Below are 27,018 nucleotides of genomic sequence, written 5' to 3' on the forward strand. Positions count from 1 at the left end.
TCTCCTCACAGAATTTGTGCTCCAGACCCTTCAACAGCCTCACTGTCTTTCTCTGGACACGCTCCAGCACCTCAATATCCTTCCTAAATTGAGGGGCCCAGAACTGGACATAGTACTTGAGATGCAGCCTCACCAGCCATCCATAGTCAACAATAAGATCTCTTTCTGACATCAGGTGTCTTCTCACACCCGAATATGAACTGCTGTGTCCTATTGTATCTTAATTATCAGTTATTTTGTCAGTATATGAAATTCACTTATCCCTTTATTTTGTTCCTGTACTCCCTGTGAAGTAATTTGTTCCTGTTCATTGAGTTAGAACTTACCCTTTCATTTTTGTTTATTCCCCTTTTTAAAGTATTAATGCAACTACAAAAATGGCCTCAAGTTCCACCAGGGGAGCTTTAGATTCACAGGAACAGACTTCCCCAGGAGGGAGCGGGGTCATCATCCCTGAGAGCATTCAAAAAATGTGTGGATATGGCACTTGAGGACATGGCTTGGTAAAGAACATGACAGTGGCAGTAGGTTGATGGTTGGACAAAATGATCTTGAAGGTCTTTTCCAAACTTAATAATTCTATGATTCTACACATATGAACAACACTTCCCAGAAACCTATCACACACTTATAAGAATGCTTTTCACAAGTTGAATTTATTTAGAATATCCTATTCTTTTGTTTTCATTTGAAGAGCAATCTTAGTTTCTGTTATTTGGTATTCAACATAATATTGAAGTTTAAGAAAACCTGACATTCAAAAGCAGCTTGTTCTGTGCTGTGGAACTAAATATTACCTATGTAACACTTTCTATTTTTTCCATTCCAGAAGAACAGAAAGAATGGTGTTGTATCTAAACCCTTTAATTTTCTATAAAAATATTCAGTAGGGATGAGTGCTTGATTAAACAGCATAACTTGGCTTGACTTCCATATAACAGACTTTAATGTTGTTTTCTGAGTTATAGCAGTATCTCTGTACAAAGATCGGCCTGTCATCTTGAAAGGAGCAAACTTGGATAAAAATGTCATGTGGTCCCACATAAAGGTAGAGACAAAGCTCCCCTAGTTTTCTGAAAGAGTTTTGAAAATGAAAACACAAAATTTCTGCAAGACCACAAACAGTATTTGTCAATTTCTTGACTTGACCTGGAATGCGTCTGTTAAAATTTGCATCTTGTGTCACAGCAATTATACATTGACAGTGTTGGTATGTTATGGTTGTGTTTAGGTAGCATGTAGAGAGTTAGAGAAATATTTCTGAACAAAATAGGTTATGAATTCCTTATGAAATCTACATGAAGTGTCTGAAAACAGACACAGAGTCTCCTTGATAATGAAAGAATATTTTGGCCTTGGTTTGTGGAGAAAGGGGAAATGGCTTGGAATATTGAATGACTGAATTAAAATGTTGTCTACATGTACAAAATTGACTTTAAATCCTGTAATGAACATATAAAACTATCCAGAAAATTCTTTCTGTTGTAGCATTGACAAGGAAATTATCTTTATAGATAGACATCTTTATAGACAGGTAACAGTCTTTAGCTTTGCGTTCATTCAATATCAAAATTTGAGATTTTTTTTTTAATTTGGCTTTACTTCCTGTGTCTTGATAGTTGGTTAGAAGCCTTTAAATGTGTGTGTGTGTGATCAGTCACTCATCATCATCAGAGCCCAGCAAAACAGCTCGTCCTTATGGACATTTGAAATAAAGCCAGTCTTAGCAAGGAGATTGCTTGTAAGAATTGCCAACAAATTAGATGAATTTTTAGAGTAGATATGAAGTCTGGTTAAACAAACATTTATTTCTTTTAGCAGCTGATTGATTGATTCCAAACAAAAAAGCTTTACCATCTGGTCCTTAGACAACAGAGCAGAATTACACATTCCTCTTTTAAAAATTTGATTAAAAAATATTTATATAATTTACCAGGGTTTTTTATGTATATAAACACACCAATATATATAAATGACCAGTTTTACTTCTCTTATGCATAAAATTATTCATATTTAATTCATGTGACTTTATAATAATCATACATTTCCAAGAAAATATGGGCATTGCTAGAAAAGCTTCTATCTACAATGCTTATTATTATGCCTGAGCTATTCATCATAACACAATTTGACAAGCAGTTTTATGACTTGAACTAGAAAGCAGTATTCAAGGAAAAATTGAAACAAAACCCTCTGCTAAATCAATTAAACTTATTCCAGTAAATATTGTGAAATTTCAGATCTTACTGGAACAGAGTATTAGTTACAAGGGTGTGTAATAGAATAATTACAGAGCTGTGTAGAGACAGGTATTACATTAATGAGAAGTTTTACAGTTTTGAAACTTAATGTTATTCTGAGTGGTAATAAAACATGAAAAATTCTAAAATTTACTGAGAGAGAACTTGTAAGCTTTTTCTCTCGAAAGAAAACTAAAGTATGTTTTATCAATAGAAGTGTCTCCATTTATAATGTAAAACTTAAGCCAGGGTATAAAAAAAGTTACGAACCAAAGTATTTTCAAAAATGGTTTAAATATATATACTCTTGAAAGAATTTGGTTGTTCCTCCCTCCCCCCAAGTTGTCGGAATTCTCTTCCTACTCTGGCTTTCTCCCACATGTCAAAAAATGAAATGATATGCCTTGAGTTTTTAATCATTGCTGCATTTTTTGAAAAGATACTTTGTTTTCACTGAATGTCAGTGACATGACTTTAATCTCAAAGGTATAGTTCTTGATATATAAATAGAGTCAATTTATTATCATTATGGATTTTTTTCCCCAGGATATCAAAATCCTTATTGCTGTGTTTTGTTTTATTTCATTCCAGCTATTCATGAACTCTCTTGTGAAGCATACAAACACTTGGGCAAAACTTCAAATTACTACTGGATAGATCCAGATGGTAGTGGGGCACTGGGACCTTTGAAAGTTTACTGCAACATGACAGGTAACTGCATTATATTTGCTAATTCAGTTGGTTGGGGGTTTTGTGTGTGGTTTTTGGTTTGGTTTGGTTTTAATGTAGTTGGAAGAAAGAGTCTATTCATAATTCATATTTCTTGTAAAAAAAACATAATTGCTAAGAGCTTTCCATGAGAGGGATCATCAAATCTGTAGCTATCATTCAGTATGCTCTTAGAAAGGCAGTAGTTAATCCATTTCATAAGCTTTTTGAATTGCAACTATTAATTAGTCTTAATAGGTCTTTGTATCCTCAGTGGTTCATCATTTAAAAAAAATAGATAGATATGGCTATTTACAAAAACTGTTGTATATCAACATATTTGAGTTCAGTAATGTCTGCAGTTAATGAGGTACTGTAGAAGGCAGCTTACCACAAAAACCAAGGAATAGAAATTAATTACAAAAGAAACAAAACATTTGAGTTTTCTTTATTGTCTGTATTTTAAACTAGATACATCCTTCTAACACCAGTTAAACTCTGGAGATCATATTTATATAACTGCATTAACTTGTTTTGATTTTGTTGTATGTATTGTTTTCTGCTTTTAACACTTGCTTTGCATTCTCACAGAAAGTATCCTGTCTTAGTCATCTGCATTGCCATGCTAAGACAGGAAAATAAGATAATTAAAAAATAAGGGGGAATTTTCTTCAGTGATAGTATATTATTTCTTTGTTCTGTTAATGCATGACAGTTGTCTCAGCACTTCTTCTGATATAAAATATTGAGTAGCTGATACAACATATATCCTCTGTTTTTCCCCAAATGTCTGTATAACAAGTTTAAATTTCATTTTTTGCACCGGAAATGTGGCATGTGAAGTCTTCAGACTTCAGCATCAGCAACGTGAAGGTGACGACACTATCATAAGTTGAAAGTGTCTCTGGCTTTTTAGAGATCAAAATTGCTGAAGCTGCCACAACTCTTCTGGGGGGGCAGAAACCCAGACACACCTGGGCCTGTGGGATGGGTTTTATCCAGCTCGGATGGGAGAGACGGGGAGGAATGCATGGCACATGCAGCAGACCCCAGATCAACTGCTTATAGGTACACAGCCTGTTGGAGACCAGGAGATAATACTGCTGTTTCATGCTGCCATTAATGTATGTATTTGTATAATAAATGCATACCTTAAAATGAGCCTAATCTAAGCTCTGGAAGTGCTGTCAATCCTATTTGGACTGGAGAGACTGTTCAACCTGTCAAATCTGTTCTGAGACACAGGTGTAAAGGCAGTCTTTTAGATCCTGAACCATTTAGAGCTTTTTAAATCATTAAGTAGCACCTTGAATTGTATCAGTAACTAGTCAGGCAGACACTGCATGAAACAATGCCAAGAATTGCTGCTATTTAAGAGATTTCTGCTATTCAGAACTGCTGTGTTCAGTGTGAGCTATAGCTTTTGGTTACTCTTCAAGGGTAGGAATGTAAATTAGAAATATACCACCATAGCAGTGTCAGGGACAGAAAAATACATCCATCCAGTGCTACAGTATTGCTCATTCATGATAAATGTAAATATAGAACAGAAGGTCCTAGTAGCTTATTCAACACTGCGAAATAAAAAGAGATAAGTAAAAGTAATAGTTTCATTTTACTAATATTTCTGGTGTACAAAAATTTCCAGAGTACATAAATGTGACCTTTACCTAACCAGTGCAAGATCATGAACATTACGATATATGATTTAGTGCTCTTTCCCTTCATTTGCATATGACACATACTGTGGAAAAATACAGTTTTCTGTTTCAAATGAATTGCTCTCATCAGCAACTCTTTGCTATGAGAAAAAGGCGTTTTGCACTAATATCCATGTAACTATTGCAATTTTAAAACTATTTAAAATTATTTCTTCATTACAATGCCAATGACTGCAAGAAATTTGTGAAAATTGATTAGAAGTAATTCTAATCTCTGCTTCTGAAACCAAGAGTTGTTCTCAGATAGCTTAATAAAGCTCATCACCTGTGCACATACTGTGTAGTGCCTATACATTGCAACTGCTATAGCTTTAATTTTCTTTTAATTAGTGGTCATCTGAGGCACTGAAGATGGGACAGTGCCGAACTACATTTTTAGGAGAAATTTCACAACACCCTAAATCTTTTTCTGAATTTATATAAAGTATTATCAGCAACATGTGTACTAGGGAAGGGACAGAATGATCTTACTTGAGGACTTCACTTTGCTTCATCAATAACACAATTCTGTAGAACTCTGTAGCAATGATACATATCTTTTCATATAACAAAAAGCATATTAGATTAAGAGCAGAATTCTCAAATAATTTTAGTATCAAACTTGTGCAGGTTTATGGTATTACTAGCACTATATTTGAAAAAGAACTTAAAGTAGCTGAATTACAATTAATTCTTTTTTTCATGACCGTGAAACTAAGATACAGATTTAACTATACTGAATAGTATGTGGAGTATACTAAATTAAAAAAAAAACAAAACAAAACATTTCTTCATATAGCAGGGTACTGATATTTTATTTTAATAGAGACATCCTTAACTGTATTTTCCTCTCTACCCTGTGGCAAATCTAAATGTACTTATTCTCCTACTATTTTAAACAAACATCTCTGTTTTAAATTACTACTCAAAATGCTAATAGACATTTTAAATATCCCCTCTTTCATTCAGGTGAATGACTAAAAAATAATGTAAAATTTAGCTTGTTTAATTCCTAGACAAAACGAGTCCATAAGGTTAGGGTAACTTATGAAATTAGTATCAGTCTTTGCAAAACAAGGTGGCTTAACAGATATGTACTACTTTCACCCTCTCTGAAGTATAGATTTACCAGTACAAAATGTTGGAGACTAAGCTACACTCTCTCTTGACTGTAAACCTTCTTGTGGCAAGTGCAATATCCCAAAAAGCCACTGAAATTGTATACTGAGAAATTATGTGTTTAGCCCTTTAGTATATTGTATCACAAATATTGAATCACGAATTTCATTATTTCATCTTTATATCAGCATTTCACCTACAGAGTTTCTAGTCAGAAGATGTTGGCTTAGCCAAATGTGCCAAAAAGATATTAAAAAAAAAATGAGAGAGAAAATTATGGTGCAGTAGACATCTGTCTAGGCATATTTCTGGGCATAATACATATCCAACTTGCTTTGCATTCTCTCAGTTTCATGATGAGACCTGCCTTTCATAGATGTTGCTGCGGTAACTAAAGATTGTTCTGGTTTTTCTGAGATGTGCTGGCAATTCAATAGTGCAGTTAATAGAAATACTGTGCATGAACAGAGCAGTTCACGGTCTCTACAAACAAGTCTATTCTCAAAGAAATCCCGGAGATCCCCCCTCCAATTCTCATCCTTGTCTTCTCCAAATAAACTCTGTACTCAGTACTGTGTTCTGATAGTGAAGATGAACCAAGAACTTACATTTTATATCCTCATAGTGGAATGAACATGTTTGAGATATCACATTCAAACTATCTAGTCCTGGTGCAGTAAACCAGCTTTTAAAATCTAGAGCATTGCTGCTGAAGTTCAGCAGTTTCCCAAAGACTTACCTATAGGAACTATGTAAATTTTACGAAGTTTTGGGGGTTTTTTAATTGCTTTTTTGCTTTTTGTTTAATAAAAAGAAATATTGGAAATGTTTAGAAGTAGAAAGTTTGAACTTTTCAAATTAATACACTTTTGGAAAAAGTATTCCTTGATGTTGTGATGCGGCATAATTTTTAACCATTAGACTGTTTTTCAATTTAGCCTTTTGTGACTAAATTCAATAGGGAATTCTTTAAAAACTCTGTCATCTTAAGGCTGAGATCTTACCCTCTTTCAGAGGCTAGTCCACAATGCAAAGTTAGACTCTGATTCAAGCAGGTTATTCCAAAGTTGGAAGGTTCCTATCTTAGTATGCAGTCTGACTGTTCCTGTTTTCTCTTTAATTGACATTGGAGCCGTAGCTGCAGTGGAGAGAATTGCTCTTTTAAGGTATTTGTTAGAAGTTGTAAACTTTCAGTATATTACAGCTTCACCACTTGCTCAGTGTGATATTTCTGAATCTCTGAGCCTGATTCAGTTTCCTCTGGCAGATTTAGTTTCAGTCCATTGAGAAAGACACAAAAAATAGTTGATATTACTCCCAGTTTTTTCCGTTTCTCTTTTTTTGTCTGTTTGGTACATGGAGGATGGGGAAAAGGTGTCAAATGAGTACATTTATTCAGATCTCGTGCATTTGTCCTGCAAGAATTTTCAGAGTCGAGAGTGAGGAATAAGCTGAGGGACCATAAGGACTTAGTTATTTATCCTAATGGCTATATGGGATGTCAGTGGGAAAGGCAGATCAGCACTCCTGTGGTTGCTTGAGGCTTTATGCTGAGTATAGGGAAATATTAGCCTGCTGTTTCTTTTGCTTTATCATTTAGAGTACTGATGCAAAGTAGAACTGAAAGGTTTCATATTCTATTTTACCAGAAGGTATGTCAGTTAATTTTTCCTATTGGTCCTGAAGTCTTTATGCCTCTGTGATGTAGCTTTTATCTCATTTCAGGATCCAAATAGCTACAAGCATAATGCCTCCATTTGAGTGGTACTTACCCTGTCCCCTTTCTAGTACAATTCTTTTGCCTAAAGCTGCTCATCTTCAAACAGTTTGAGAAATCATTATGCATATTCATAGTCTGTCTCATTAAGGTCAAGCATACAAGGTGTCTTTTCTACCCACTCTCCTCTTTCGTTTCTGCTCTCTCAATTTTTTTTTAACAGAAATGGAATGTGTAATAATTACTGCAATGACTTTCAGAGTAGACATTAAACAACCATAACTGTTGTATCCTGTGATTTCTCTGTCTTCTATCAGTAAATAGTGGGTCACTGGAGTGCTTTGTACTATGACATATGTAGAAACATATGGCATGAATATAAATGTGCCATTCATCACTACAAACCGATGAAAAGTGCTCTAACAGTGGTAAATGTTTAATTCTGTTGCACATATCTGTATAATTAGTTTTTTCAAACGAGACTTCTTGCCTGAGACCTGATTTACTGAACTTCAAAGGTACCAAAACTTTTATTCATACATATATAGAAATAGACGTGAAACAAAATTTTAAGCAATTTAATTCAATAAATAAAAGTAAAGCTCTTTTTAAGTATATATTCTCTAGTTTGATGGAGGAAGAACTTAATGTTCTTTAGTTGTTAACTTAAATAGCATGAATTTATACACATTTAAAGGCAATAAGCAAAATTTTGCCATTGGACAATGCTAAGTTATTGAATGAAAATAAAAATATATAGACCTTACCTGGTCTATTCTTACTGCAGAAAGCTTTCAATACAAATATTTAAGTCCTTTACCTAAAACAGAGGAGGAAAAATTGCTTCATTACTACATATGAAATAAAGGGTTTTTTTCTAACAAGATCTCACAAACTTTTCCATCCACTGTAGAGCTTTGTTTTGGAGGCTTTTTAATAGTCTGTCAGACCTTAATGTACTAAAATTACATTTGAGAGGTAAAAAGAGGAACAAATATTTAAAATGAATTGAGGTTGTTCTTGCAGTGTCCGAGCTTGTTTCCTTGAAGATGAAACGAGCAGGAACAACCACAGAAAAAGAATAAAATGGAAAGGCAAAAGCATCAAGCCATTTAGGACACTGTTTTTGTGCAGTTGACTTATCAAGGTAGACTCTTTGTATAAAGAAAGGAGAGAAAATACTGACAAAGAGGAAAATAATAGTCACTGAAGCATCAGGAGATCATGTCTAGAGGAGCAACTCTGATGGTAGACTTTCTTCCTAAGGTGAGTTCATCCTCCAAGCATCAGAGTAAAATAATAGACCCATGAGAGACCTGGAGACAGAACAGACTATGTTTGTATCTTTGCCTGCCAAGTTGGCTGAAGTATTCTGCAGCTCAGTTTTAGTTCATTGATTATATTTTTCATCTGTTCTTATTTGCAAGGCATGTTCTTTTTATTCTAGGTTTCACTGGTACGTCATTTTAGTTTGTAATCAGTTGGGGGGTTTTTTTTGTTATTTTTAATTTATTTCAAATTTGGCTTCCTTGCTCATTGTGGTACTTAACTGTATCTCAACAAATTTGGCTAGTGCATTTCTTCCCTGTGCTATGGAACACCATACTGACTTCGTAAGAGGGTGATCCTGGGTGCTTTTCCATCTGGATACAAACTTTCCAATCACCCTCAGTCAGTTGACAGACTGTAATTGTCAACCTTTACCTGGACTCATCTTGATTAGATGCAGCTTGCTGTCTGGAGTCCTTCTGAAATAAACAAGGACGTTTTCCTGTTTGGTTTTGCCTCGGATTAACACTGAAAAGTGATGTTGTTAGGTTCTTCTGTGCTTGGCAGTTACTGGGGTTTGACAGGTTAAAGCCACTACCTAGATGGCAAGGGATGACTGAGTATAGTTTGTTGCTGTGTTTTGTGGCAGCATATTGAGTTTGTTAGGCTTTAAAGGATGGAAGAGGAGAACATTACAGCCTGATAAAACCATACTTAAGGGCCATGTGATTGTGAGATTGGTTTTTATTACTTTAATGTTCAGAGTTTAAGCATACACTGCCATAGAAACAGTCCCTATGCAGAGTTGAAGGTGTTAATAATCTCAGGGCTCACCACAATATGAAAAAGATAATTTTTTTTTTTTTTTTTTAAAAAGATGTGAATCAACACCTGGTAACTTCATTAAACAAAACTATGTCCTAAAAAAATGTGGTGTCATAACTTTAGGGTTTGAATAAATCACATTAAAATCATGTGATTCTAAATCTTGTTGGAATATCTCTAGATATTTTCTCCAGTCGTCCTTGCATGTTGTCGTGGTTTGAATCTTGTTTTCCCCCAGAGGCTAAGAAAAGTGGTAGACCCCAAGGGGTGGAAACCCCTGGAAGTTTTGAAGTTCTGCCCAATGGGCGCTCCTGCAAAAATGTCAACATTCCACAAGCTCACCGGAAGAGATGGGTTGTAGTTTTTGGTTGTTGAGGAGAGGTGGCCATGTTGTAGAGCCACGAGGAAGGGGCTCTGAGCCCCTTGGGCCCTCTGGGGCCTCCCAGCCCCTGGCTGGGAGAGGACTGCAGAGACTTGGAACAGTGCTAGGCTGGACTAAGTGTCTGTAGTATGCCGGGAGATGTTTTCTCCATGGGCGCAAAGCAGCAGCTGGCACTGACCAGAGAAACGATGGCAGAGAGCCAGGAGAGATAACACCTGAACTGAAGGAGCAGCAGAAGCAACATGCAGCACCAGAGAAAGGACTCCTGGAAGGAGAGCCGAGGAAAAGAGAGCCAGCAGCCTGAGAGACAGAGTTCTGGGGGTAAGACTGTACCAGCCCCCCAAACTCCTTTGAGACCTCCTGGAAGGAGGAAGATGATGGACTCTTACTTGAAAGAACCTTGAAGTGCGACATGCACTGCAGAAAGGAGCTAGAGAGCTCCGAGAGGAATGCAGAGGGGGTGACCTTGGCTCCCCCCTCCCACTGCTGCCACGGTGGCAGCCTGAGAGACAGGGCACAGAAGCCCTGCAAGGAGCTGAGTCTCCTGGAGATACCAGACCGTCACGAAGACCCCCCTGTGTCTTCGTGATATGACGTGGTGATACGACCTTGTCTGGGGTTACAAAGCCCATGGAAGACCCCTTTGCCTGTGTCAAGGGGGCCGAGGGAGACTGGATACCTCCCTCGTGAGTGCTGGCAGAAAGCCAGCCACAGCTGCTGCATGCATGTGAAGAAGACAGACTGCTGCCTCAGATGATGCTGCTGCTTAAGGACTGGAAGGGATCTGTCCTTCTTTCCCTCCTGGACTTTTATTTGGAGGGGAGAAGAGATCTGATCCACTGTAAATACTATATGTCATGGTAGAGATAGTTGTGATCGTGTGTATAATGTGATATGGTATTTATTTGTACAGTCAATGTAATATATTTCCCTTTCCCCCACTTTGAGTCTGGTGTGTTTTGTCTGGAAAAGCCCATCTCACATTAGGTTGAGATGTGGGAGGGGGAATGGAGCTAGGGAATTGGATTTTGGGGCTATCTCAAACCATGACACATGTGTAAAAAATGAAAAGCTAACACAGTGTGCAATTGCAGAAAAAATATCTAAACCATAAAATAAAAAATATCTCATGAAGGTATTAAAAATACCTCCATAAGAAGGTTCTTGATTTGCTCTATTTCAGTTGAGAACAAACTTTATCACTGACATTCAAGGTAGCTTCTTAAGTCAACAAGTGATAGAAACATTTCCTACTGTCTGACTACATTCTTTTACTTTTTACCCTTTCTGTCCCACCTCAAACTCTGAAGCATCATATAAGATTATATAGAAGTAAAAGTCTGTCGTGTCATCCTCTTAATTTATTTCAGATGCTCATAGCTGGAGCCTAAGCATCACAGAACATCCATTCATCAGGCATAAGGCACTGACCTCAAACAGTAGGAACAGGCATTTGAGAGTGACATAGAAGATATAATTGAAAATAAAGCAGAATCTTTGTTTTGCCAAATTATTGGAGGATGAAAAAATCCTGACATCATCTGCAATCAGAAAATATTCCTCATTTGTTGGAAACGAACTCTCAGAAATTAAAATACAACAAATCTATTTAGAACTCTTTGTGCATTGCAGGGCCCTACAAGCCTAAATTTCAAGAAACGTCCATTATTGGGGGAGAAGAAAAAAGGAATGGTTGGAAAGAGAATGATGAACAATACCATCTACCTCAAACTGTTACTGTGAATGTTAGAAGCAAACATTTAGCTCTGGATTCACTCCCACACACTTGCTCCCTACTGGGGACGTAAGAAACTCAGCACAAACTGCTTCAGGCCAGTGATATGCTTCAGTTGTCCCTAGAAAATTGCTTCTCTGGAGAATATTACTGAAAGCCCAAAAAAACTTGTGTTTTCTGTAGAACTGTTTTTTCTGCTTTTGGTTAGAAAGTTAAGGTCAAGTTAAAACTAGACAGTTAATTCACCCTGAAATAATGGGAGTTGGTGAATTTCAAATTTTATTTTATTTTAATGATATTTTCTGCAGAGTTTTTCTGTTCTGGGGGTGGGTACAGATGTTGGGAGGTGTGTGTTTTTGCCTGCTCCCTACATCACTGGAAAAGTTGCTCTATGCTTCTGTTGACTTTGAGGAACAAGCTCAGTGATTCAACTGTGCTTTCTCAAAGCCTGAAAGGTGTGAGTCACTAAGTTCACCTGGGGATTTCTGGCATACAGAAATACTTTCTCATATGTGCTTCCTCCTTAAAGCTTCCTTGTTCTTAAACAACACTTCAAACAACAGCTTTTCAGCAAGTTATATCAATGGTCATTTGTTTGACTGCTTCTACTGTCCTGTCTAGTTCACAGGCGGTGGGAATAGGAAGAAACCACTTACCTGTTCTAAGTGTTCTTGCTATTGCTAATTTCTCTGAAACTGAAGTCAGTGTAGCTAAACATTCAGAGAGCAGATTAGTTCAAAGGAAATGTATAAAATCCTGTTCAGATCACAAAAGGTGTAGAAAGTTCACTTTTTACTGAAATAGATAACCAAGTGATGAAACAATTACTGACAATTTTTAAAAGAGTGAAAAGAGATTCATTCTACTGTAGAATTGCCAACCAGCATTCAGGGTGCAGTACTGCACACTGATGTGTAATTCTCTAAATTAATTTGCCTAGAAGGATGGGTAAGCTATGTTGTCACTATTGCTGTTAAAAAAATCTCAGGCCTTCTTGATTCCACCTGTACACTCTGAAAGATGTTTTTAACAAATTATTTGGGCAATGAATAAGTTGCAATAGATATCCATTTTGATCTGTACATACGCAGAGAAGAAAAGTACTGTTGATGCAGTTTCCCTAGACAAGCAGGAGGTGTACAGGATGACTTTCCCATGTCTCCCTCACAGGACTTGCTAACAAGTGAAGTCAATGTAGATTATGTAGAAGTGTGACTGTACAGTGTTATGAAGTATTTGTGTGAAGGCTGTCTTCAAACACTCAGAGTAAATACCATGTTTGCATTTCATCACTTAAAATTAGTCTTAGTGCTTTTCTACAAAAGAGAAAAAAATGTACAATATCTATAATGTGAATTTACAGAAAATGTTTTTGCTAATTTCCATATGGACGCTCAGTATGGATTTTAGGGCAGCATCAGAAGCATGCTGTAAACTCACCTCCACCTCTGTTCCATGTGGTGGAAGACCTAGAACTGGAGAAAAAGACTGAAGGGGGGATAACAATGAGGGCAAAAAGGACTTCAATCTGGTATCATCTGGGAACTGGCCTAAATGGCTGAAATAAACTGGATAGAACTTAAAAGCAAACTAATGATAACATTCCATATGGTTTAGTAAAAAGAGTCCAACCAACATGAGCATAAGGTGAGGAGTCTGTGAGACCTTGTGCAGTCAGTAGGGAACAACTACAGTTGGAGAACTTCCACAGAGCAAGCTTTCAGATTTGGAATGGAAATCTGCAGATTATGCAAACTAGGTCTCTTGTTCAGAGACTCTTTAACTGCTCAGTGTTAGGAACTCCCTCCACATATGTACTGGAAGCCAAGTATTTCAATGTCATGTTAGAGATCTGTATCCACTTTTATTGTGTTCAGAGTTCATGTCATTAAGAGCATTAACATGCCTTTTATGCTTCCTGCTTTGGGGTTTTTTCCATTTGCTAAGCTCAGGTTATCCTTTTCTCAGGGGGACTGAAAATATTGGCTTTATCTAGTATGGTTCAGGATATACTTCCTTGAGAGAGAACTATTGAGGTAATGATCTTCCATTATCCTAGATGAGATATATGAGAATAACTCTGCACACACTGAAGCATTCAATAGTAAGCAAGTTAAGAAAATTGGTGAGAAGAAATTATTCCCCTCCTAAAATTATTTTTGTGGGTTTCTCCAAAGCAGTACCTTAAACCTTGAGAATAGCTTTTTATTTCCACTTTGGAATGCACTTGTGCATCACAAATAGAAATCACTGTAGATTTTCTTTCAGACCAGTATTTTCTGACTGCAATGGAATAAACCTGTCAGTAGTCATAAAAGAAAATTAAATGTGTTTAGTAGCATGTCAGTAGCAGTAGAACAAAATACTGTCACAAAAGAATTGGAAATGACAATGTTGTAAATTACCAGATTGGAGATCTAAGGCCATCACTGCTCAATTGGATTCCCTTTTTCTTAGCAATAGTCTGTGGAAAGAAATTAGTGCTGTCACAGAGACATGGATATTCCACAGAACTGCTTGGCAGGTATGTTGCAGGATTTTGAAAAGCAAAACTGACTTAGCTCTCCAAAGCCGGAGCACTATCTGTGGGTCTAGATCAGACATGCTTGTCAGAACCATTGGCTTCTACCTGAAGATATGTTGTTGCTAATATTGTTCTGGTAATTGCCACAGAAATATGCTGAAATGGTTAATTTTACTTGTGCTGCACAGTGAGCATCTAAGGAACAACCAGCTGAGCCAATTGCATGCTAACCACAAGGTGCACTGAGACTATTCTGAGCACTGATTATACTGAGACTACCTGTCTGCTAGACCGAGTAAATACAACTAGGGCAGATTCACAAGTATTTCTACTCAAGAATTATTAGCAAAAGGCCTTACTCATGAACTTGCTTTGTACACTAGCATGAATACTCATGGCTTGCTTGTCTATCTCATTGCATAAACCAGATTACTTGGAAATTACAGGTCCATGGGAATTAAAAATTAAAACCAAAAAAAGACACTAATCTTTCTTAATGTTACTATTCAGAAGGGCCTTCTGATATTTATTTCAGTGATCTTTATTGCTGTGTACGGTAGCTCTGAGTGGTTGCTTCATTTCTGCCTGACATTTTTGCCACAGTGGTCACAGATTTTTGCTACAACTGTCATTGTAATATTAAACCTGTGTTACTTAATGCCCAGCAGTATTGCAAACCTACAGCTGCAAATGCTTTGAAGGCCTCTATGTGCAGTGGAAAAGAAACACTGCAGATGCCAGAGATCACCAACCACATTTTTCAGTCAGAATAGAAGAATCAAATTAGAGTAGCTGCTATTTCAGCCTTCTTGCTAGGTAGAAGTCACTAATCAATCTTATGAGTTTTAGTAGTACATGAAGTGCAAAATCTAGACAATTTTCAAGATTAGATTTTAATATTTTCAAATAAAGTAATTTTTTTGAAAGTGGAGTTAGAACAAAGATATTAATATCCCTTGGAGCTAGTTCTGTCCCTCCCCTGTCCTTTTGTTTCCAGTCTGTATAGGCTTGGGAAATGTCTGCTATTAACTCAGTTGCTAGCACTTGGTTGAAATGTATTTTGAACTAATATTTTAATACCAACATCAGTACTGAGTGTCTTCATATTCCCTTTTCAATAATATTTTTTGCTTCATATGATCTGTAGGTTATTTCTTCACATTCCTGAGTAAGATTTCGTGTGGAGCAATTGTCAGTATTATCTATGTTCTTTTGAGCAAATAAGAAAAGTAAATTTAAATCCTTGAATGTCTTGAGATAGTTCTTTCAGAATGGTTTGTCCTTTGTGTCTTAAAAAATTTACTTTGTTACTTCATTTTTTATTTCTTGTAGATAGATAATTTTTATGGGTTTGAGTTTTTTGTTTGCTTTTTTTGTTTTTTAGAAAAGCAATAGAAAGATCTTTATTTTTTATTTATTTACAACATATTCTTATGTCTGAGTAAATATCTTCCAAGTGACTGGCATAAAATAGATTTTGAAGAAAACTGGACTGTTCATCTCTGTTCTATATATTGCAAAGATTCTTCCATTATTAGGAAATTCTTAGAAGATTTTTGCCTTTTTTTACCTTTTATTTTTGATGAATTTAGTGTTCACTGAATTTATGTATTGACATTTTAATGCCAGTTGTGCAAAGTTCTTTTCATAAATGGCTTTACTTTTGAGAATTGATCCATTTTTATGTGCTAAAAAAATGCTATAAATGAAAACTAGTTTTGTATCTAAAAACGGAGATTACTTTTAATTCTTGGATTAATGATGGAAGACTTTTATCTTGTCATAAATTTCCTCAACTATCCAAACTGCATGTTTAGTGAAGTTTTACTCATTAAGTAGATACTCAGTAGATTACACTATAGGAAAATTTCAGCTCTACTGAAATGTTTGAGTTGCAGCATCGACTTCTCTGAAATAGTTTCCTGTGTACTAGAAGTTACCATTATTAGCAGTACTTTTGTGATAGTATGAGCTCCTTTTGCTGTAGGTTTTGGGTTTTTTGTTTGGTTGTTTATTTCTGTTAGGTTTATGTGTGTGTTTGTTCTTTTTAGAATAGATTAGAATAGTTGAGTTACTAGGGACCTAAAACACCCGTCTAGTGCTTGACCACTTCAGGGTTGACCAAAAGTCCAAAAGTTAAAACATGGTTTTAACAGCATTGTCCATACTACTCTTTCCTCTAAGGAAACCTCAGTAAGGAAAAGACCTCACTAAAGGCAAGTGTGTTAGTGCATTGGTGAGGAATGATGTCCAAATCCCACATGCTCTGTACATGTGTGCAAAGTTCATGCAGAGGGAACCAAAAGCCTTTCTTTCACCTCTGACATCCCCACATCCAAAGCAACATATACAGTACAAATCCCCTTACTTACATAGTCTGAATGTCCATATTACTTTAAAAGGACACCCAGGAGCTGCATCCAGTGCATGGCCGCCAGGAGAAGGGACAGATCCCTGGACCTCCTGGGCACAGTGTCACAGTGTGGCAAATTTTAAAACTGTGTATACATGTGTAAATATGTATACATGAACAATGAACATGTCTGATGAACAAAAGGAACTTCATAGACCTCTCGAATGCCACTATTTTAACTTGATCTATAGATAGTTTAATGCTTTTCTATTCTTGGAGATCCCTATGGAAATCAGAGGGCTGCCTTAATATACAAGGAAGTATAGTTTTTATTTCTTCAAAGAAATCCACATTCTATTTATTAAATATGGGGAAACCTAATAAAATACATAACAAAATTGTTAATAACTGGAGTGGGCACTTGAAGACTAACCAACTAGTTGATTGCTAAATGATGTCCTTTACAGTTGATAATTTCACTTCAGGTTTACTTATTTTATTCCAGACACCATCTTTTTATATTATGATGGAGAAATCATTTAAAATTCTACATAAAATGTGGTCAAATAGCTAAATGTCCAGCAAAGCTGTATGAAATGTGTGCATACTTACCAGCAGAAAAGATTATGCATGTGTCATTGATAGAGGCCAAAGGGTAGGCCCAGGCCAAGCATGCTGAAGTATATGGGTAAGCTGTAATCAACTTTTGCCAGAATCGACTTGACCGTATGTGGAACTTTTCTTGATATCGTGGGGTATCAAGAAAACTTTTCTTGATATCTATAACCCCTAAATATCAATCACCCATGTGAATAAAGGTTTTTCCTTGTAAATAATATTTCTCATTGCTCTAGAAAGTACTCAACTGTTGTAATGGATGGCTTCTGTATATATTTGGTACCTCCGTAGGAGCAGAGACAGTGTAATGTATCTTTCACTAGATAAAGATATAACAAAACACTTAGCTATTCATTGGACTTGAGCTGCAAAAACCAATTATGCACAATCATGAATTTTTCAGCATCTCAGAAATATTAATTTAAAATATATCACTTCTACATAATGAAACATTAAATTTATTAATAGTGTTATATTTCTGAGTATTATTGGAGTGTATGGGATAGCATTTACAAGCCTTCAATGAAAAGGAAAGCATTATTAGACCTAGTAAAAAAGCATCTTCATTTTCACATATGCCACCCTCTTCTCCAAATGCTGTGGTGTTTTCTGTATGCTCTGATTTCTATATTGGGACATAAAAAAAAATATTCAGGAGCACCAGTTTTAGGGAAATACACATATTTCTGCTTTTCTTCTCCTGAGTCCTACGGCTGCTGATGCTGGAAAGAATTTTCGAAGAGCAAGAATCTGTTGGATGTCTGCTAGCAGGAAGCCACTGAGGCAGCTGGTACAGCACTGGGCTCTCTTAGAGTGTTGTTTCTACACAGCACTGCCTTTGAGCTATATGGCACTTAGGGTACTGCTTTCACACATACATACTGCAAGGATAGTTGGAGTTTCTGAAAGTGTGAATTTGTATTTCTTTAAAAGAAACATTTGTATAAAAGCACTCTGTTCCTTCCCCTGGAAGTAGAGTCCTCTGCAATGAGTTAGGGTGCTTTAATGATGGCTGTGTAGGTCCTGAGAAGGTACACTAAACTACATATAGCAACAGTGTTTGTTACTTTGGCGATGCCCCAACAAAATATGCTTAAGTTTATGCCGTAACCTTCAAATAGGTTTCCTAAATGTGGCCAATATGATTGAGAATAATGATGAAATTATTACATACTACCAAGAATGCCTATGAAAACTTAGAATTGTAAATTCTCCAATCTAGGGACACTGTCTGAAAGCAAAATAAAAATGTCTTTTCAGGACATTGCCTAACATTCAGTTTATTGATGCAATAATTAGAAAGGCTACTTCACCACACTATATTCCTTTCCCCATCTGTCCATGGAGAGGGGATAGCAGGATATGAGAGGAGAGTGCAGGATGTACTTGAGAGAACTAAGTTGTATCAGTGAAGAGTATGTTGACGATTCAAGCAGTCAGAAGCTGCTGGAAGAACAAAAGGTAAGGTTTCTTTAGTGGTAGCAGTTGAGACCTGTATTATTCTTTCTACCTCTCCATTAGAACAGAAAGTCAACCAGGATAACTCAGGAGGTGGTTTCTTATGATTCAAGCTAACATAGTGAAAGTTTTGAAGAGCCCTTTTGTTTATGATACCCTTTGAAATATATATATATTTAAACTGTGTTACTTTTTTTAGTGATTCTAGGAAGCCCTGTTTGGGATCATAGCTAAATGATTGTGCTATGGTGCTTAGTAAAACAAAAAAATCAGGCAGTAACTGATTTTCTTTTTTAAGTGCATATGTTCCTATGATGTGCTAGAGTGAACTGAAAGACACTTTAAAGGAGATGTATTTGATCTTTCCATTTGTATACTGGGTTATATATGAGACCAGTCCTCAGAACATAGAATCAGTTGTCAATTTTTCAGTTATTGAACTGTAAAAAAAAGTGTCCAGCCCTTGCCCATATTCTGTTCACAGTGCTGAAAACAACCACACTGTTAATTCTTTTATGTCCTTTGTTCTTGACTGTAATGTTCCTTAATCTAAACTGAACTGCAATTGCCATCTGTTAGACCAGGTACTTAAATGATCCGAGTCCTCCTTCATATGGCTATACCGCTCCTCATTATTTATTGTTCCTTTCAATATATGATTATTCTTAAACTCTTGCTTCTAATAACACCCACATGAAGTCATTTTTGATATTAGGGCCCAAATTGGATTTAGATTCCTCCCCCCTCCAGGCACCGTTTTTCAGCATAACAACTTCTGTTGCTACAGTGTTTTTGCTTTGAAGGTATGAGCGCTCTCTGTTCTGTTTCTCAAGGTACTCTTGGCATTAGCTTTTTACAGACAACTGTGTTGAATGGTTTGAAATCATGTCTAGTATTTCAGAGAAGTCATCCTCTTCTTACCGCTTAATTAATGTCTTCTCAGGTTTCTAGCAAGTTGTGTCGGAGCAATCATTTCATTATTACTTCTCTGGTAACTTTTGTTTCCCTGAAAACTTTATTTTGGTCACTTCTTTCTACTCCACCTTGTAAAGCATCTGATTTATCTATTACACATAGATTTAAAATATTATGAATTTATATTGTTCACTATCAGAGTAAGTTCATGAAGTAAAGTTTTCTCTGTCCTGAATTGTTATGAAAGAAACTATGTAAATACAAGGGAAGTGTACGGTTTCATTACCTCAGAAGACAGTCTTCAAGTGAAAAAGGAACATACCCAATTGGGTATGTAGTTGGTAATTAAATTTGAAGATTCATTATTATCTTGATGAAGAAAAATGAAAGGAAGGAATGAAAGGAGTAGAAGGAGAAAATGAGTGCAGGAATGTTTGAACTAAATTTTTTGATTGATCTTATTTCACACCTAGACAGACTAAGAAACACACTGACTTTGATTTCAATAGATTTCAGTTCATAAGAACATTTACTCTTTTTTTTCCCTGAATATTGGATTTCTTTTCATCTAAACCTCACTTTATATATTAGTAAAATGAAGGCAATAGTATTCATATCACCAGAGTAACTTTACCGCAAAATTGACATTTGCAAATCTCAGGCGAGATTGTCAAAACACTCATTAACTTCAATCGAACATACATTTTTTCATTCTCATAAACCCAACTGGAGCACCTTTGAAGTCCATAGCAGAATCAGTTTCAAATTGCTACATATAGTTTTAAGCTTTTATGTATAAACACATTTAGAAAGAAATGTAAAAGGAGGGAGAAGAGGATATTGTCTACTGTAATTTTTTCCACATCAATTATATACATCAATGTGTCTACAATGTTGTTGCAAAAGGTGCCTAGCTTAATCATGTTGCTAATGACTGTTGTGTTACCATCCCACACAATTCAACAATATCAACTAGGCTCTTATCAGAAAATAAAATGGGAGACCTCGTAGTATCAGATGATTACAATAGTAATTTTTATCCTCCCTAGAAGACAGTCCACTTTTAAATGGGCTGTCTTGTTTAGTTTCTTGAATGATTTGTAGTACAGCATATTATAGAATACACTGCAGTAATCTAATTTGAAGGGATAAATGCACTGATGATGGTAAAAATCGTGATGTCTAGTAAAGAGCTATCTCCAGTCTGACACTTGTGAAGAAAATCCATTCCTAAATGTTAATGCAATGCAGTTGTCAGACACTGGTTAGAAATCCAATAGGGCCCACAGGCATTAATTGTTAACAACAAATGCAGAGCACCCAGCAACAGATGAAGATGACCATAATTTTTATTACACCTTGAAATTACTTCCTGCTGCCATTGTCATAGGTCTTGCCTTACATTTAAGTTCACTGAGCTTTCAGCTGACTATCCCATCCCTCCATGTTATCTGAATCCCAAATATGCACTGCCAGCTTAAAGAAGACACAGAGGGGTATCAGTAGTGTAGTAGATCATCAGCACAGACCACTGATCCTCGCTAGTCTTCCTACAAGTTCATGCCAAATAAGCCTGCCAAGCAGGAAGAGGGTTGGAATAAAACTCTTCTCAGCCAGCAACATTTTAGGTGAAAAGTAATTAGCCACTATTGTGTCAGTGATTAGGCAGACAGCCATCTAAAAGAAATCCCATCAGCTTGAGGGTTTAAGTTTCCGTCCTGTCTATTTTGCCTATGGCTAATGGATAGAGCACACTGTGAACCTTGGTGTGGACTTGCAATCTTTTCTTTTGGACTTGTAAATAATGACGGTCAGAAAAAGAATATGAATTATTTTATATACTCAGGCATTCTCAAAACCATCTTCTCTGAGACTGCAATCAGGAACCAAAGTGTTCTCATACAGGATGACATTTGTCAAGGCTGTCAGCCAAATTTTAGGTCATGCAACTGCATCCATCAAAACAAACCACCACAGATCTATTGAGGGAGAAAGAGAGCAGATTATCTTTCCTGAGAAATAAAACTGTTTTCTGATTTCTTGAAAATATTTAATAAAATAATATCTTAAGAATTTAATTCCATCAATGCTAAAAAAGTAAAACTCTAATAGTGATAACTATAACTGTAGATTAAATTAAAAGGTGGAAAATATATTAGTATCTGTGAAATACAAGCATTATATTTTTCAAACTTATTTCCAGTTAATCATCATTACCATGTAGGAGCAGATATATTTCCAGAAGAATTTGTGCTGAGAAGCTAGAACTTGTTTCACTAGGAAGGCTTTCTGCTTAGGTGATGGCTCTTTCTCAAAGGCAATTTCAATGATTTCCCCCACCCCTGCATAGCTTGAAAAGTTCTCAGCCTTCCTCTCTGCTATGCAGAGAGATAACATGTTTGCAGACAGGTACAAGGCCTCCTTGGGCCAGAGAGAGTGGAGGAGGAGAGAGAGAAGATACAAAAAGCCGAGGAGGAGGAGGAGTGGGTTTGCCTTTTGCTCCTGGGGCCCGATGCATGCACCATCGTAAAAAAGTGGTCCTTGTATCTGAAATAAAACTTTTTTTTTAATCCTTCAACTGCCTTGGCATTCTTGGGAAGAATACCTATGTATGTTTTACCTTACAACCAAAGATTACTTAACTTGCTTGTCAGAAGAATGTTTTCTTTTTTGACTGAGCACCAAGCAAATGAGTGAGGAAAGTTCAATAGGAGAAATGGAGTATCTGAAAGATAGTCAATGGAATAGTGTTAGATACTATTGCACCATCATGAAATATGTTGGATATGATGTGGGAAAAATCACTTGAATCAAATCAAATATTTTATTTGATCATTTGGGCAGCTGGTGATCAAGGAAATTTTAAATTTCATTTTGCTTTTTATTAGTGAATCGTTACTAATAACTATTGATTATTTTATTAGTTAACTACTTTACTTTTTATTAGCGGAAAAAGGACTGGTGAATGGCTAGGACTGTAAGCCAGTCAGTGTAATTGAAAGGTATTTTCAGTAAAACAAATTATGTCACTTTAATGTCTTTTCAAGGAAACAAGTGGTCATTTCCCTTTTTAAAAAGAAAAAAATCTTAAGGAACTTAATCTTACTGTAATGTCTATCTGTTGAAGAGGAACTGCTTCAGCAAAGAGTAATGTACAGACTGAATTACAGGGAACCTGTTTTCTCTATAATTGCATCACATGTATTAGCAGTTTGGATCTAATTAGATTGTTCTTAATGAAAACCATTATGAATTCCATTAAGAATCTATGGTTACTGGTTTTCTGCATTCTATTGAAAGATAATTACACTTCCCCTTCCCTGATAAAAACAAAATAATGGAAGAACCACTTTTTCATATCTTTTTTCTTGTACAACTGGAACACACTATGCAACACTAAAAAAAAAAAAAATCTAAGAAGAAATGCATTTGAATGAAGGAGTGGCCATCTTGGAGACCCTTATCTTCCTGAAGTGTTAGCAATTAGCTAGTGTTGGTATTCTGTTCTCCGGGGGGAAAACTAGTACCAGCCTAATAAATCCAGTCAGGATTTATATATATATAAATATAGTTCCATCTGTATGGGAAGTATGCAGTTTCTTCCGCTGAAGGCAAAAGCCTCTTTGTCTTAAAGACATACATAAACCAGCTTATTGCAAAAATACATTGAATTCTTTTGTCCACTTAAAACTAGGATTCAACAACATTGTTTATGATGCAAGAATAATGGATCCATATCAAATTTAGAGCACTCATCTCAATGGCAGAATTCCTTTTCTGACACTACAGAAGTAACTCATTTTCTTACAATAAAGCAAAGAAGCATTTAGTGGGTCTTTAAGTGATCCTTTTAAAAATCAGGCTTTCTTACAATGCATTGATAATGGAATAATTCAGGCTGCTCCAAATTTCAATATATCCAAAATTCATTGAAATCTGTGTATAGGATTAACTTTGGGCAAAAATGGAATGCAGTTAATGGAATTAGCAGTGATGCTAATTATGTTTGTATAATCTACCCTTCAGTCAGGTCAGCAAATCAGGTAATTCTTATCTTCTCAATGTTACTATAATATCAAAAGAAACTCTTTATCCAGCTTAGCTCCTTACACTACCTCAGAACTGAGAAGTCTTTTGGGTTGTATGGTCTAATGATACGAGATTGACCATAAGTGTGAACTCTACATAAACATCAAATTTTCTGCTACATAATTGTTTTGCTCTACTCACATGTCATTTCCCAAACTTCTGTGGCTCTATATGAGTTTCATATTCAAGGCCAATCCCAGCACTTCCGTTGGCTGACTTGACTATTTATTAGATTCTAGGGTATTTTGACCAGCCTCAAATAAAACACTACATAGTGGGCTAAGCTGTAGAAGTTCACCATCACAACCCCCAGTAAATTGCATGTAATATTGCAAAAAAACCTCCTTTGTTCACTATCCTTTACCTTAATTTTCTTTTACACTCTTTTCTGTGATATTATCGCATTTTTTTAAATTTAAAACATACTTTGATTTCCTTTAAATGTTAACTTTTATATTCCTAATATGTCTGCAAAAAAGAAACATTATGAGAATATTATCATTAACCTTAAATTACTAATAACTAACTACTGAACATTAATTCATTTTATTATTATTATTTTTAATTTGAATAACTTAGGTCATAAGCACATAAAATATTTTATAGAAAATGCTGCTTAACAGCATTATAATTGTTAAGTGAAGTCTGCTCTTTATAGGTGTGTTTGGCTATGCAGAAGTCATATACACAGCTGTGACTGACAAATTGCTAAACCACTGCTAAACACTTGTGTTTAGCAATCGCCATATGTCATGCATTCTTAAAATAACTGCTAGTGTATTAGGGGAATACTCATTCCAGTGTTGTGGTGACTGTAATTGCCAGGAATATATATCAAATTACAGTTAACTAGGACAGATTTTTCACTTCCCTTACTTTAAATGAGATTTCTGTGTACTATTGACAGAAATAAAGGGTAGCTTTTCTTGCAGATTTTGACATATTAACCATGCCTACTGCATCCTGTTCTCAGTTACATGGGAATAATGCCATAAATTGTGATGATACAGGTCTTTGAGATAGTGTGAACTATCTGTGTTACCTTTTCTGTAAGGGAAGTTGGCTGCAAGCAGGTTACTAATTCAATCTTTCTCAAGAATGGTCTCAACTAACAAGCAGTTTGGGAGAAATTGGAACCACAAGTGAACATGATGACCTTATTTTCATGCTATAAGTGTCTAGCTGGTTTCCATGGGAAGAATTAACATGTTAAAAAATTATTAAGATTTAAAGGGAAAAACAGTTTGTAATCAGCACTCAATAGATATGGTATTTTTCTGGCAACTTTCTCCTTTAAGCCTTTCCAGACATCTTAAAACCATTCCCAGATGTATAAATGTATGAAATGCAGGAGTCTGCTTTTTTTTTGAGGGGAGATGGATTTTTTGCTGTGACCGTATTACACTGTCAATCTGTTTTTCCAGTCAAAGAAAGGCCCTGTCATTTTGTACAGTTTTGATCCATGAGTCAGTTAAATAAGGAAAATGTGTGAAGAGTGTAAAATCCTTGACCCAAATAAAGAACTTCCTTCCTGTACACAGCTCCCAACTTTTCCTCCACACTCTCTCTGTGCCTGACCTGCAGGCACAGGTCATTCAACTCCCAGAGTTTGGACAAGCCAGCTTGCTGAACATGTTTATCAGTCATTTGAGCCAGACTATCCACAAATTAGTTGCAAGTGAATTGAGAGCTACATTTATTTCCAGTATCTGGATCCTAACCAATCTCCCATCATCTTTTAGACAGTAAAAAAAGACTTAGTTGCTTTTCTAGAAATAGCAATTGACTTTATGCACATATATGTATATTGATAAATAGATACATTACAAGGTGCAGCAAGCTCTTACCCACTAGTAGTACTTGTACTTTGACAGAACGATCCTGAAGTTGTTAAAGGATACATTTGACTGACAAGAATATGTTTCTATCTTCTTTAATACAGTGTGCCATAATAAAGTTTGAAACTCCCTAAGTTGGAGGGGAAGTGTCAGGGCTGCATTCGCTAGAATCTACTACCCATAAAGGAATCCCTTCTTAGATATAATGCTTAACACAATTCCTATTGCTAATGACATTCCTAGTCTCTCTTAATGGCTAGTCTAGTAGTCTTTGCTCAGAAATCCAGTATGAGGCTCTAACTGTCCTAGTACATTCCTTACTAACACTTTTGAGCTCTTATATGTACAATGTTTTCTGCGAAAAATGAGACATTTCTGTCAGTGAATGTATAAGCCTTTCTTGGAAATGAATCTGCACTAAACTTGCATCCCAGGCTCTCAACAACACTGTGTTATATTCTCTGTATAACTTGACAGGGGACAATTATAAATTTTTTCTTGATACTTGGGAGTGGAATTAAAGAAATACAGAAATAAGAATTCCCTTTCTTAAATACAGAAATAAGAATTCCCGTTCTCCCTTCCTCCTGCTTTTTTTTCAAATATTTTTTTTTCTCAGAGCAAGAATATTATTGAGTTTTATACAGAGCTTTGGACTAAATATATGAATATTAAAATAATAACCATCTTGCATCACCTGCTGAATTTCATCTCATTTGGCTAGTGATGCGTACTCCCTGTGGAGGATTCGTCTGCTTTGCTTACCTTATCTCCAAACATTTGATTAGAAAGACTTACACCATATCAGTTGCAAACACATGGGTCCACAAGATTCTGTATAATCCAAAATAGTCTGACACTATGCAGTAAAAATTAAGACTGGAAAATAAGACGGAGTCATGGAGATAAGAATAATCATAACACGGAAAGTTAACTTTACTCTGAGTTGCACCAAAACTCATCAGGGTATGGCAGCACATTTCTGTGAATGGGGTGAAGAAGGACTGAAGCACCTTTGAATATGTCTCAGTTTGGTGAAGTGTTTACATGTAGTTAAAATATAGTGTGGTATCAGACCACAAGTTTTAGAATTACTTGGAGATTTGTATTAACAGGCATGACATTTACATAGAAGAATTGAAAACATACTGTTATGCTCTACATTTTATGGGGTTTATTGCTGTAAGGCACATCTGTCAGGTGAATTAGTATTCTCTGAAGCTGACAGGTGAACTCTCTGGAGAATCTGTTTTTGTGATAAATACAGCAAAGTTAGCAGAATGGTGTGTTTTTGTCTCTGCATCGCTGGAAGGACAACTGTGGTCAGTGGTGTTGCTCTACAGGAACAGCTTAACTGTCTGAGGCAAAGGCCTGGCTGACTCATTTGGGAAACTGGGCTTTTGTGCAAGCCTGTTCAAGGTACCAGGATAGATTCTTACAGATGTTTTTTTTAAGGTTCCATATTTCTTGTTTCAAGACTCATTTCTTTGACTCGACCCTTAGTAGTAGAAGGATACAAAGCAGAAAA

General features: G+C 36.0%; 1 protein-coding gene across 4 annotated transcripts in view; it reads left to right on the top strand.

The window, feature by feature from the left end:
• Positions 1 to 27,018, top strand: part of CNTNAP2 (contactin associated protein 2) — a 1,217,517-nt gene that overhangs the window by 882,435 nt on the left and 308,064 nt on the right. For all 4 annotated transcript variants that reach the window (XM_051768491.1, XM_051768490.1, XM_051768493.1 and 1 more), the window contains one exon: positions 2,832 to 2,951. In XM_051768491.1, coding sequence (XP_051624451.1) covers positions 2,832 to 2,951 — 120 coding nt within the window. The remainder of the gene's footprint in view (positions 1 to 2,831; positions 2,952 to 27,018) is intronic.

Source organism: Manacus candei, unplaced genomic scaffold, assembly GCF_025592945.1.
Source record: "Manacus candei isolate 608988 ecotype Guabito, Panama unplaced genomic scaffold, ASM2559294v1 h1tg000095l, whole genome shotgun sequence".
Lineage (NCBI taxonomy): Eukaryota > Metazoa > Chordata > Aves > Passeriformes > Pipridae > Manacus > Manacus candei.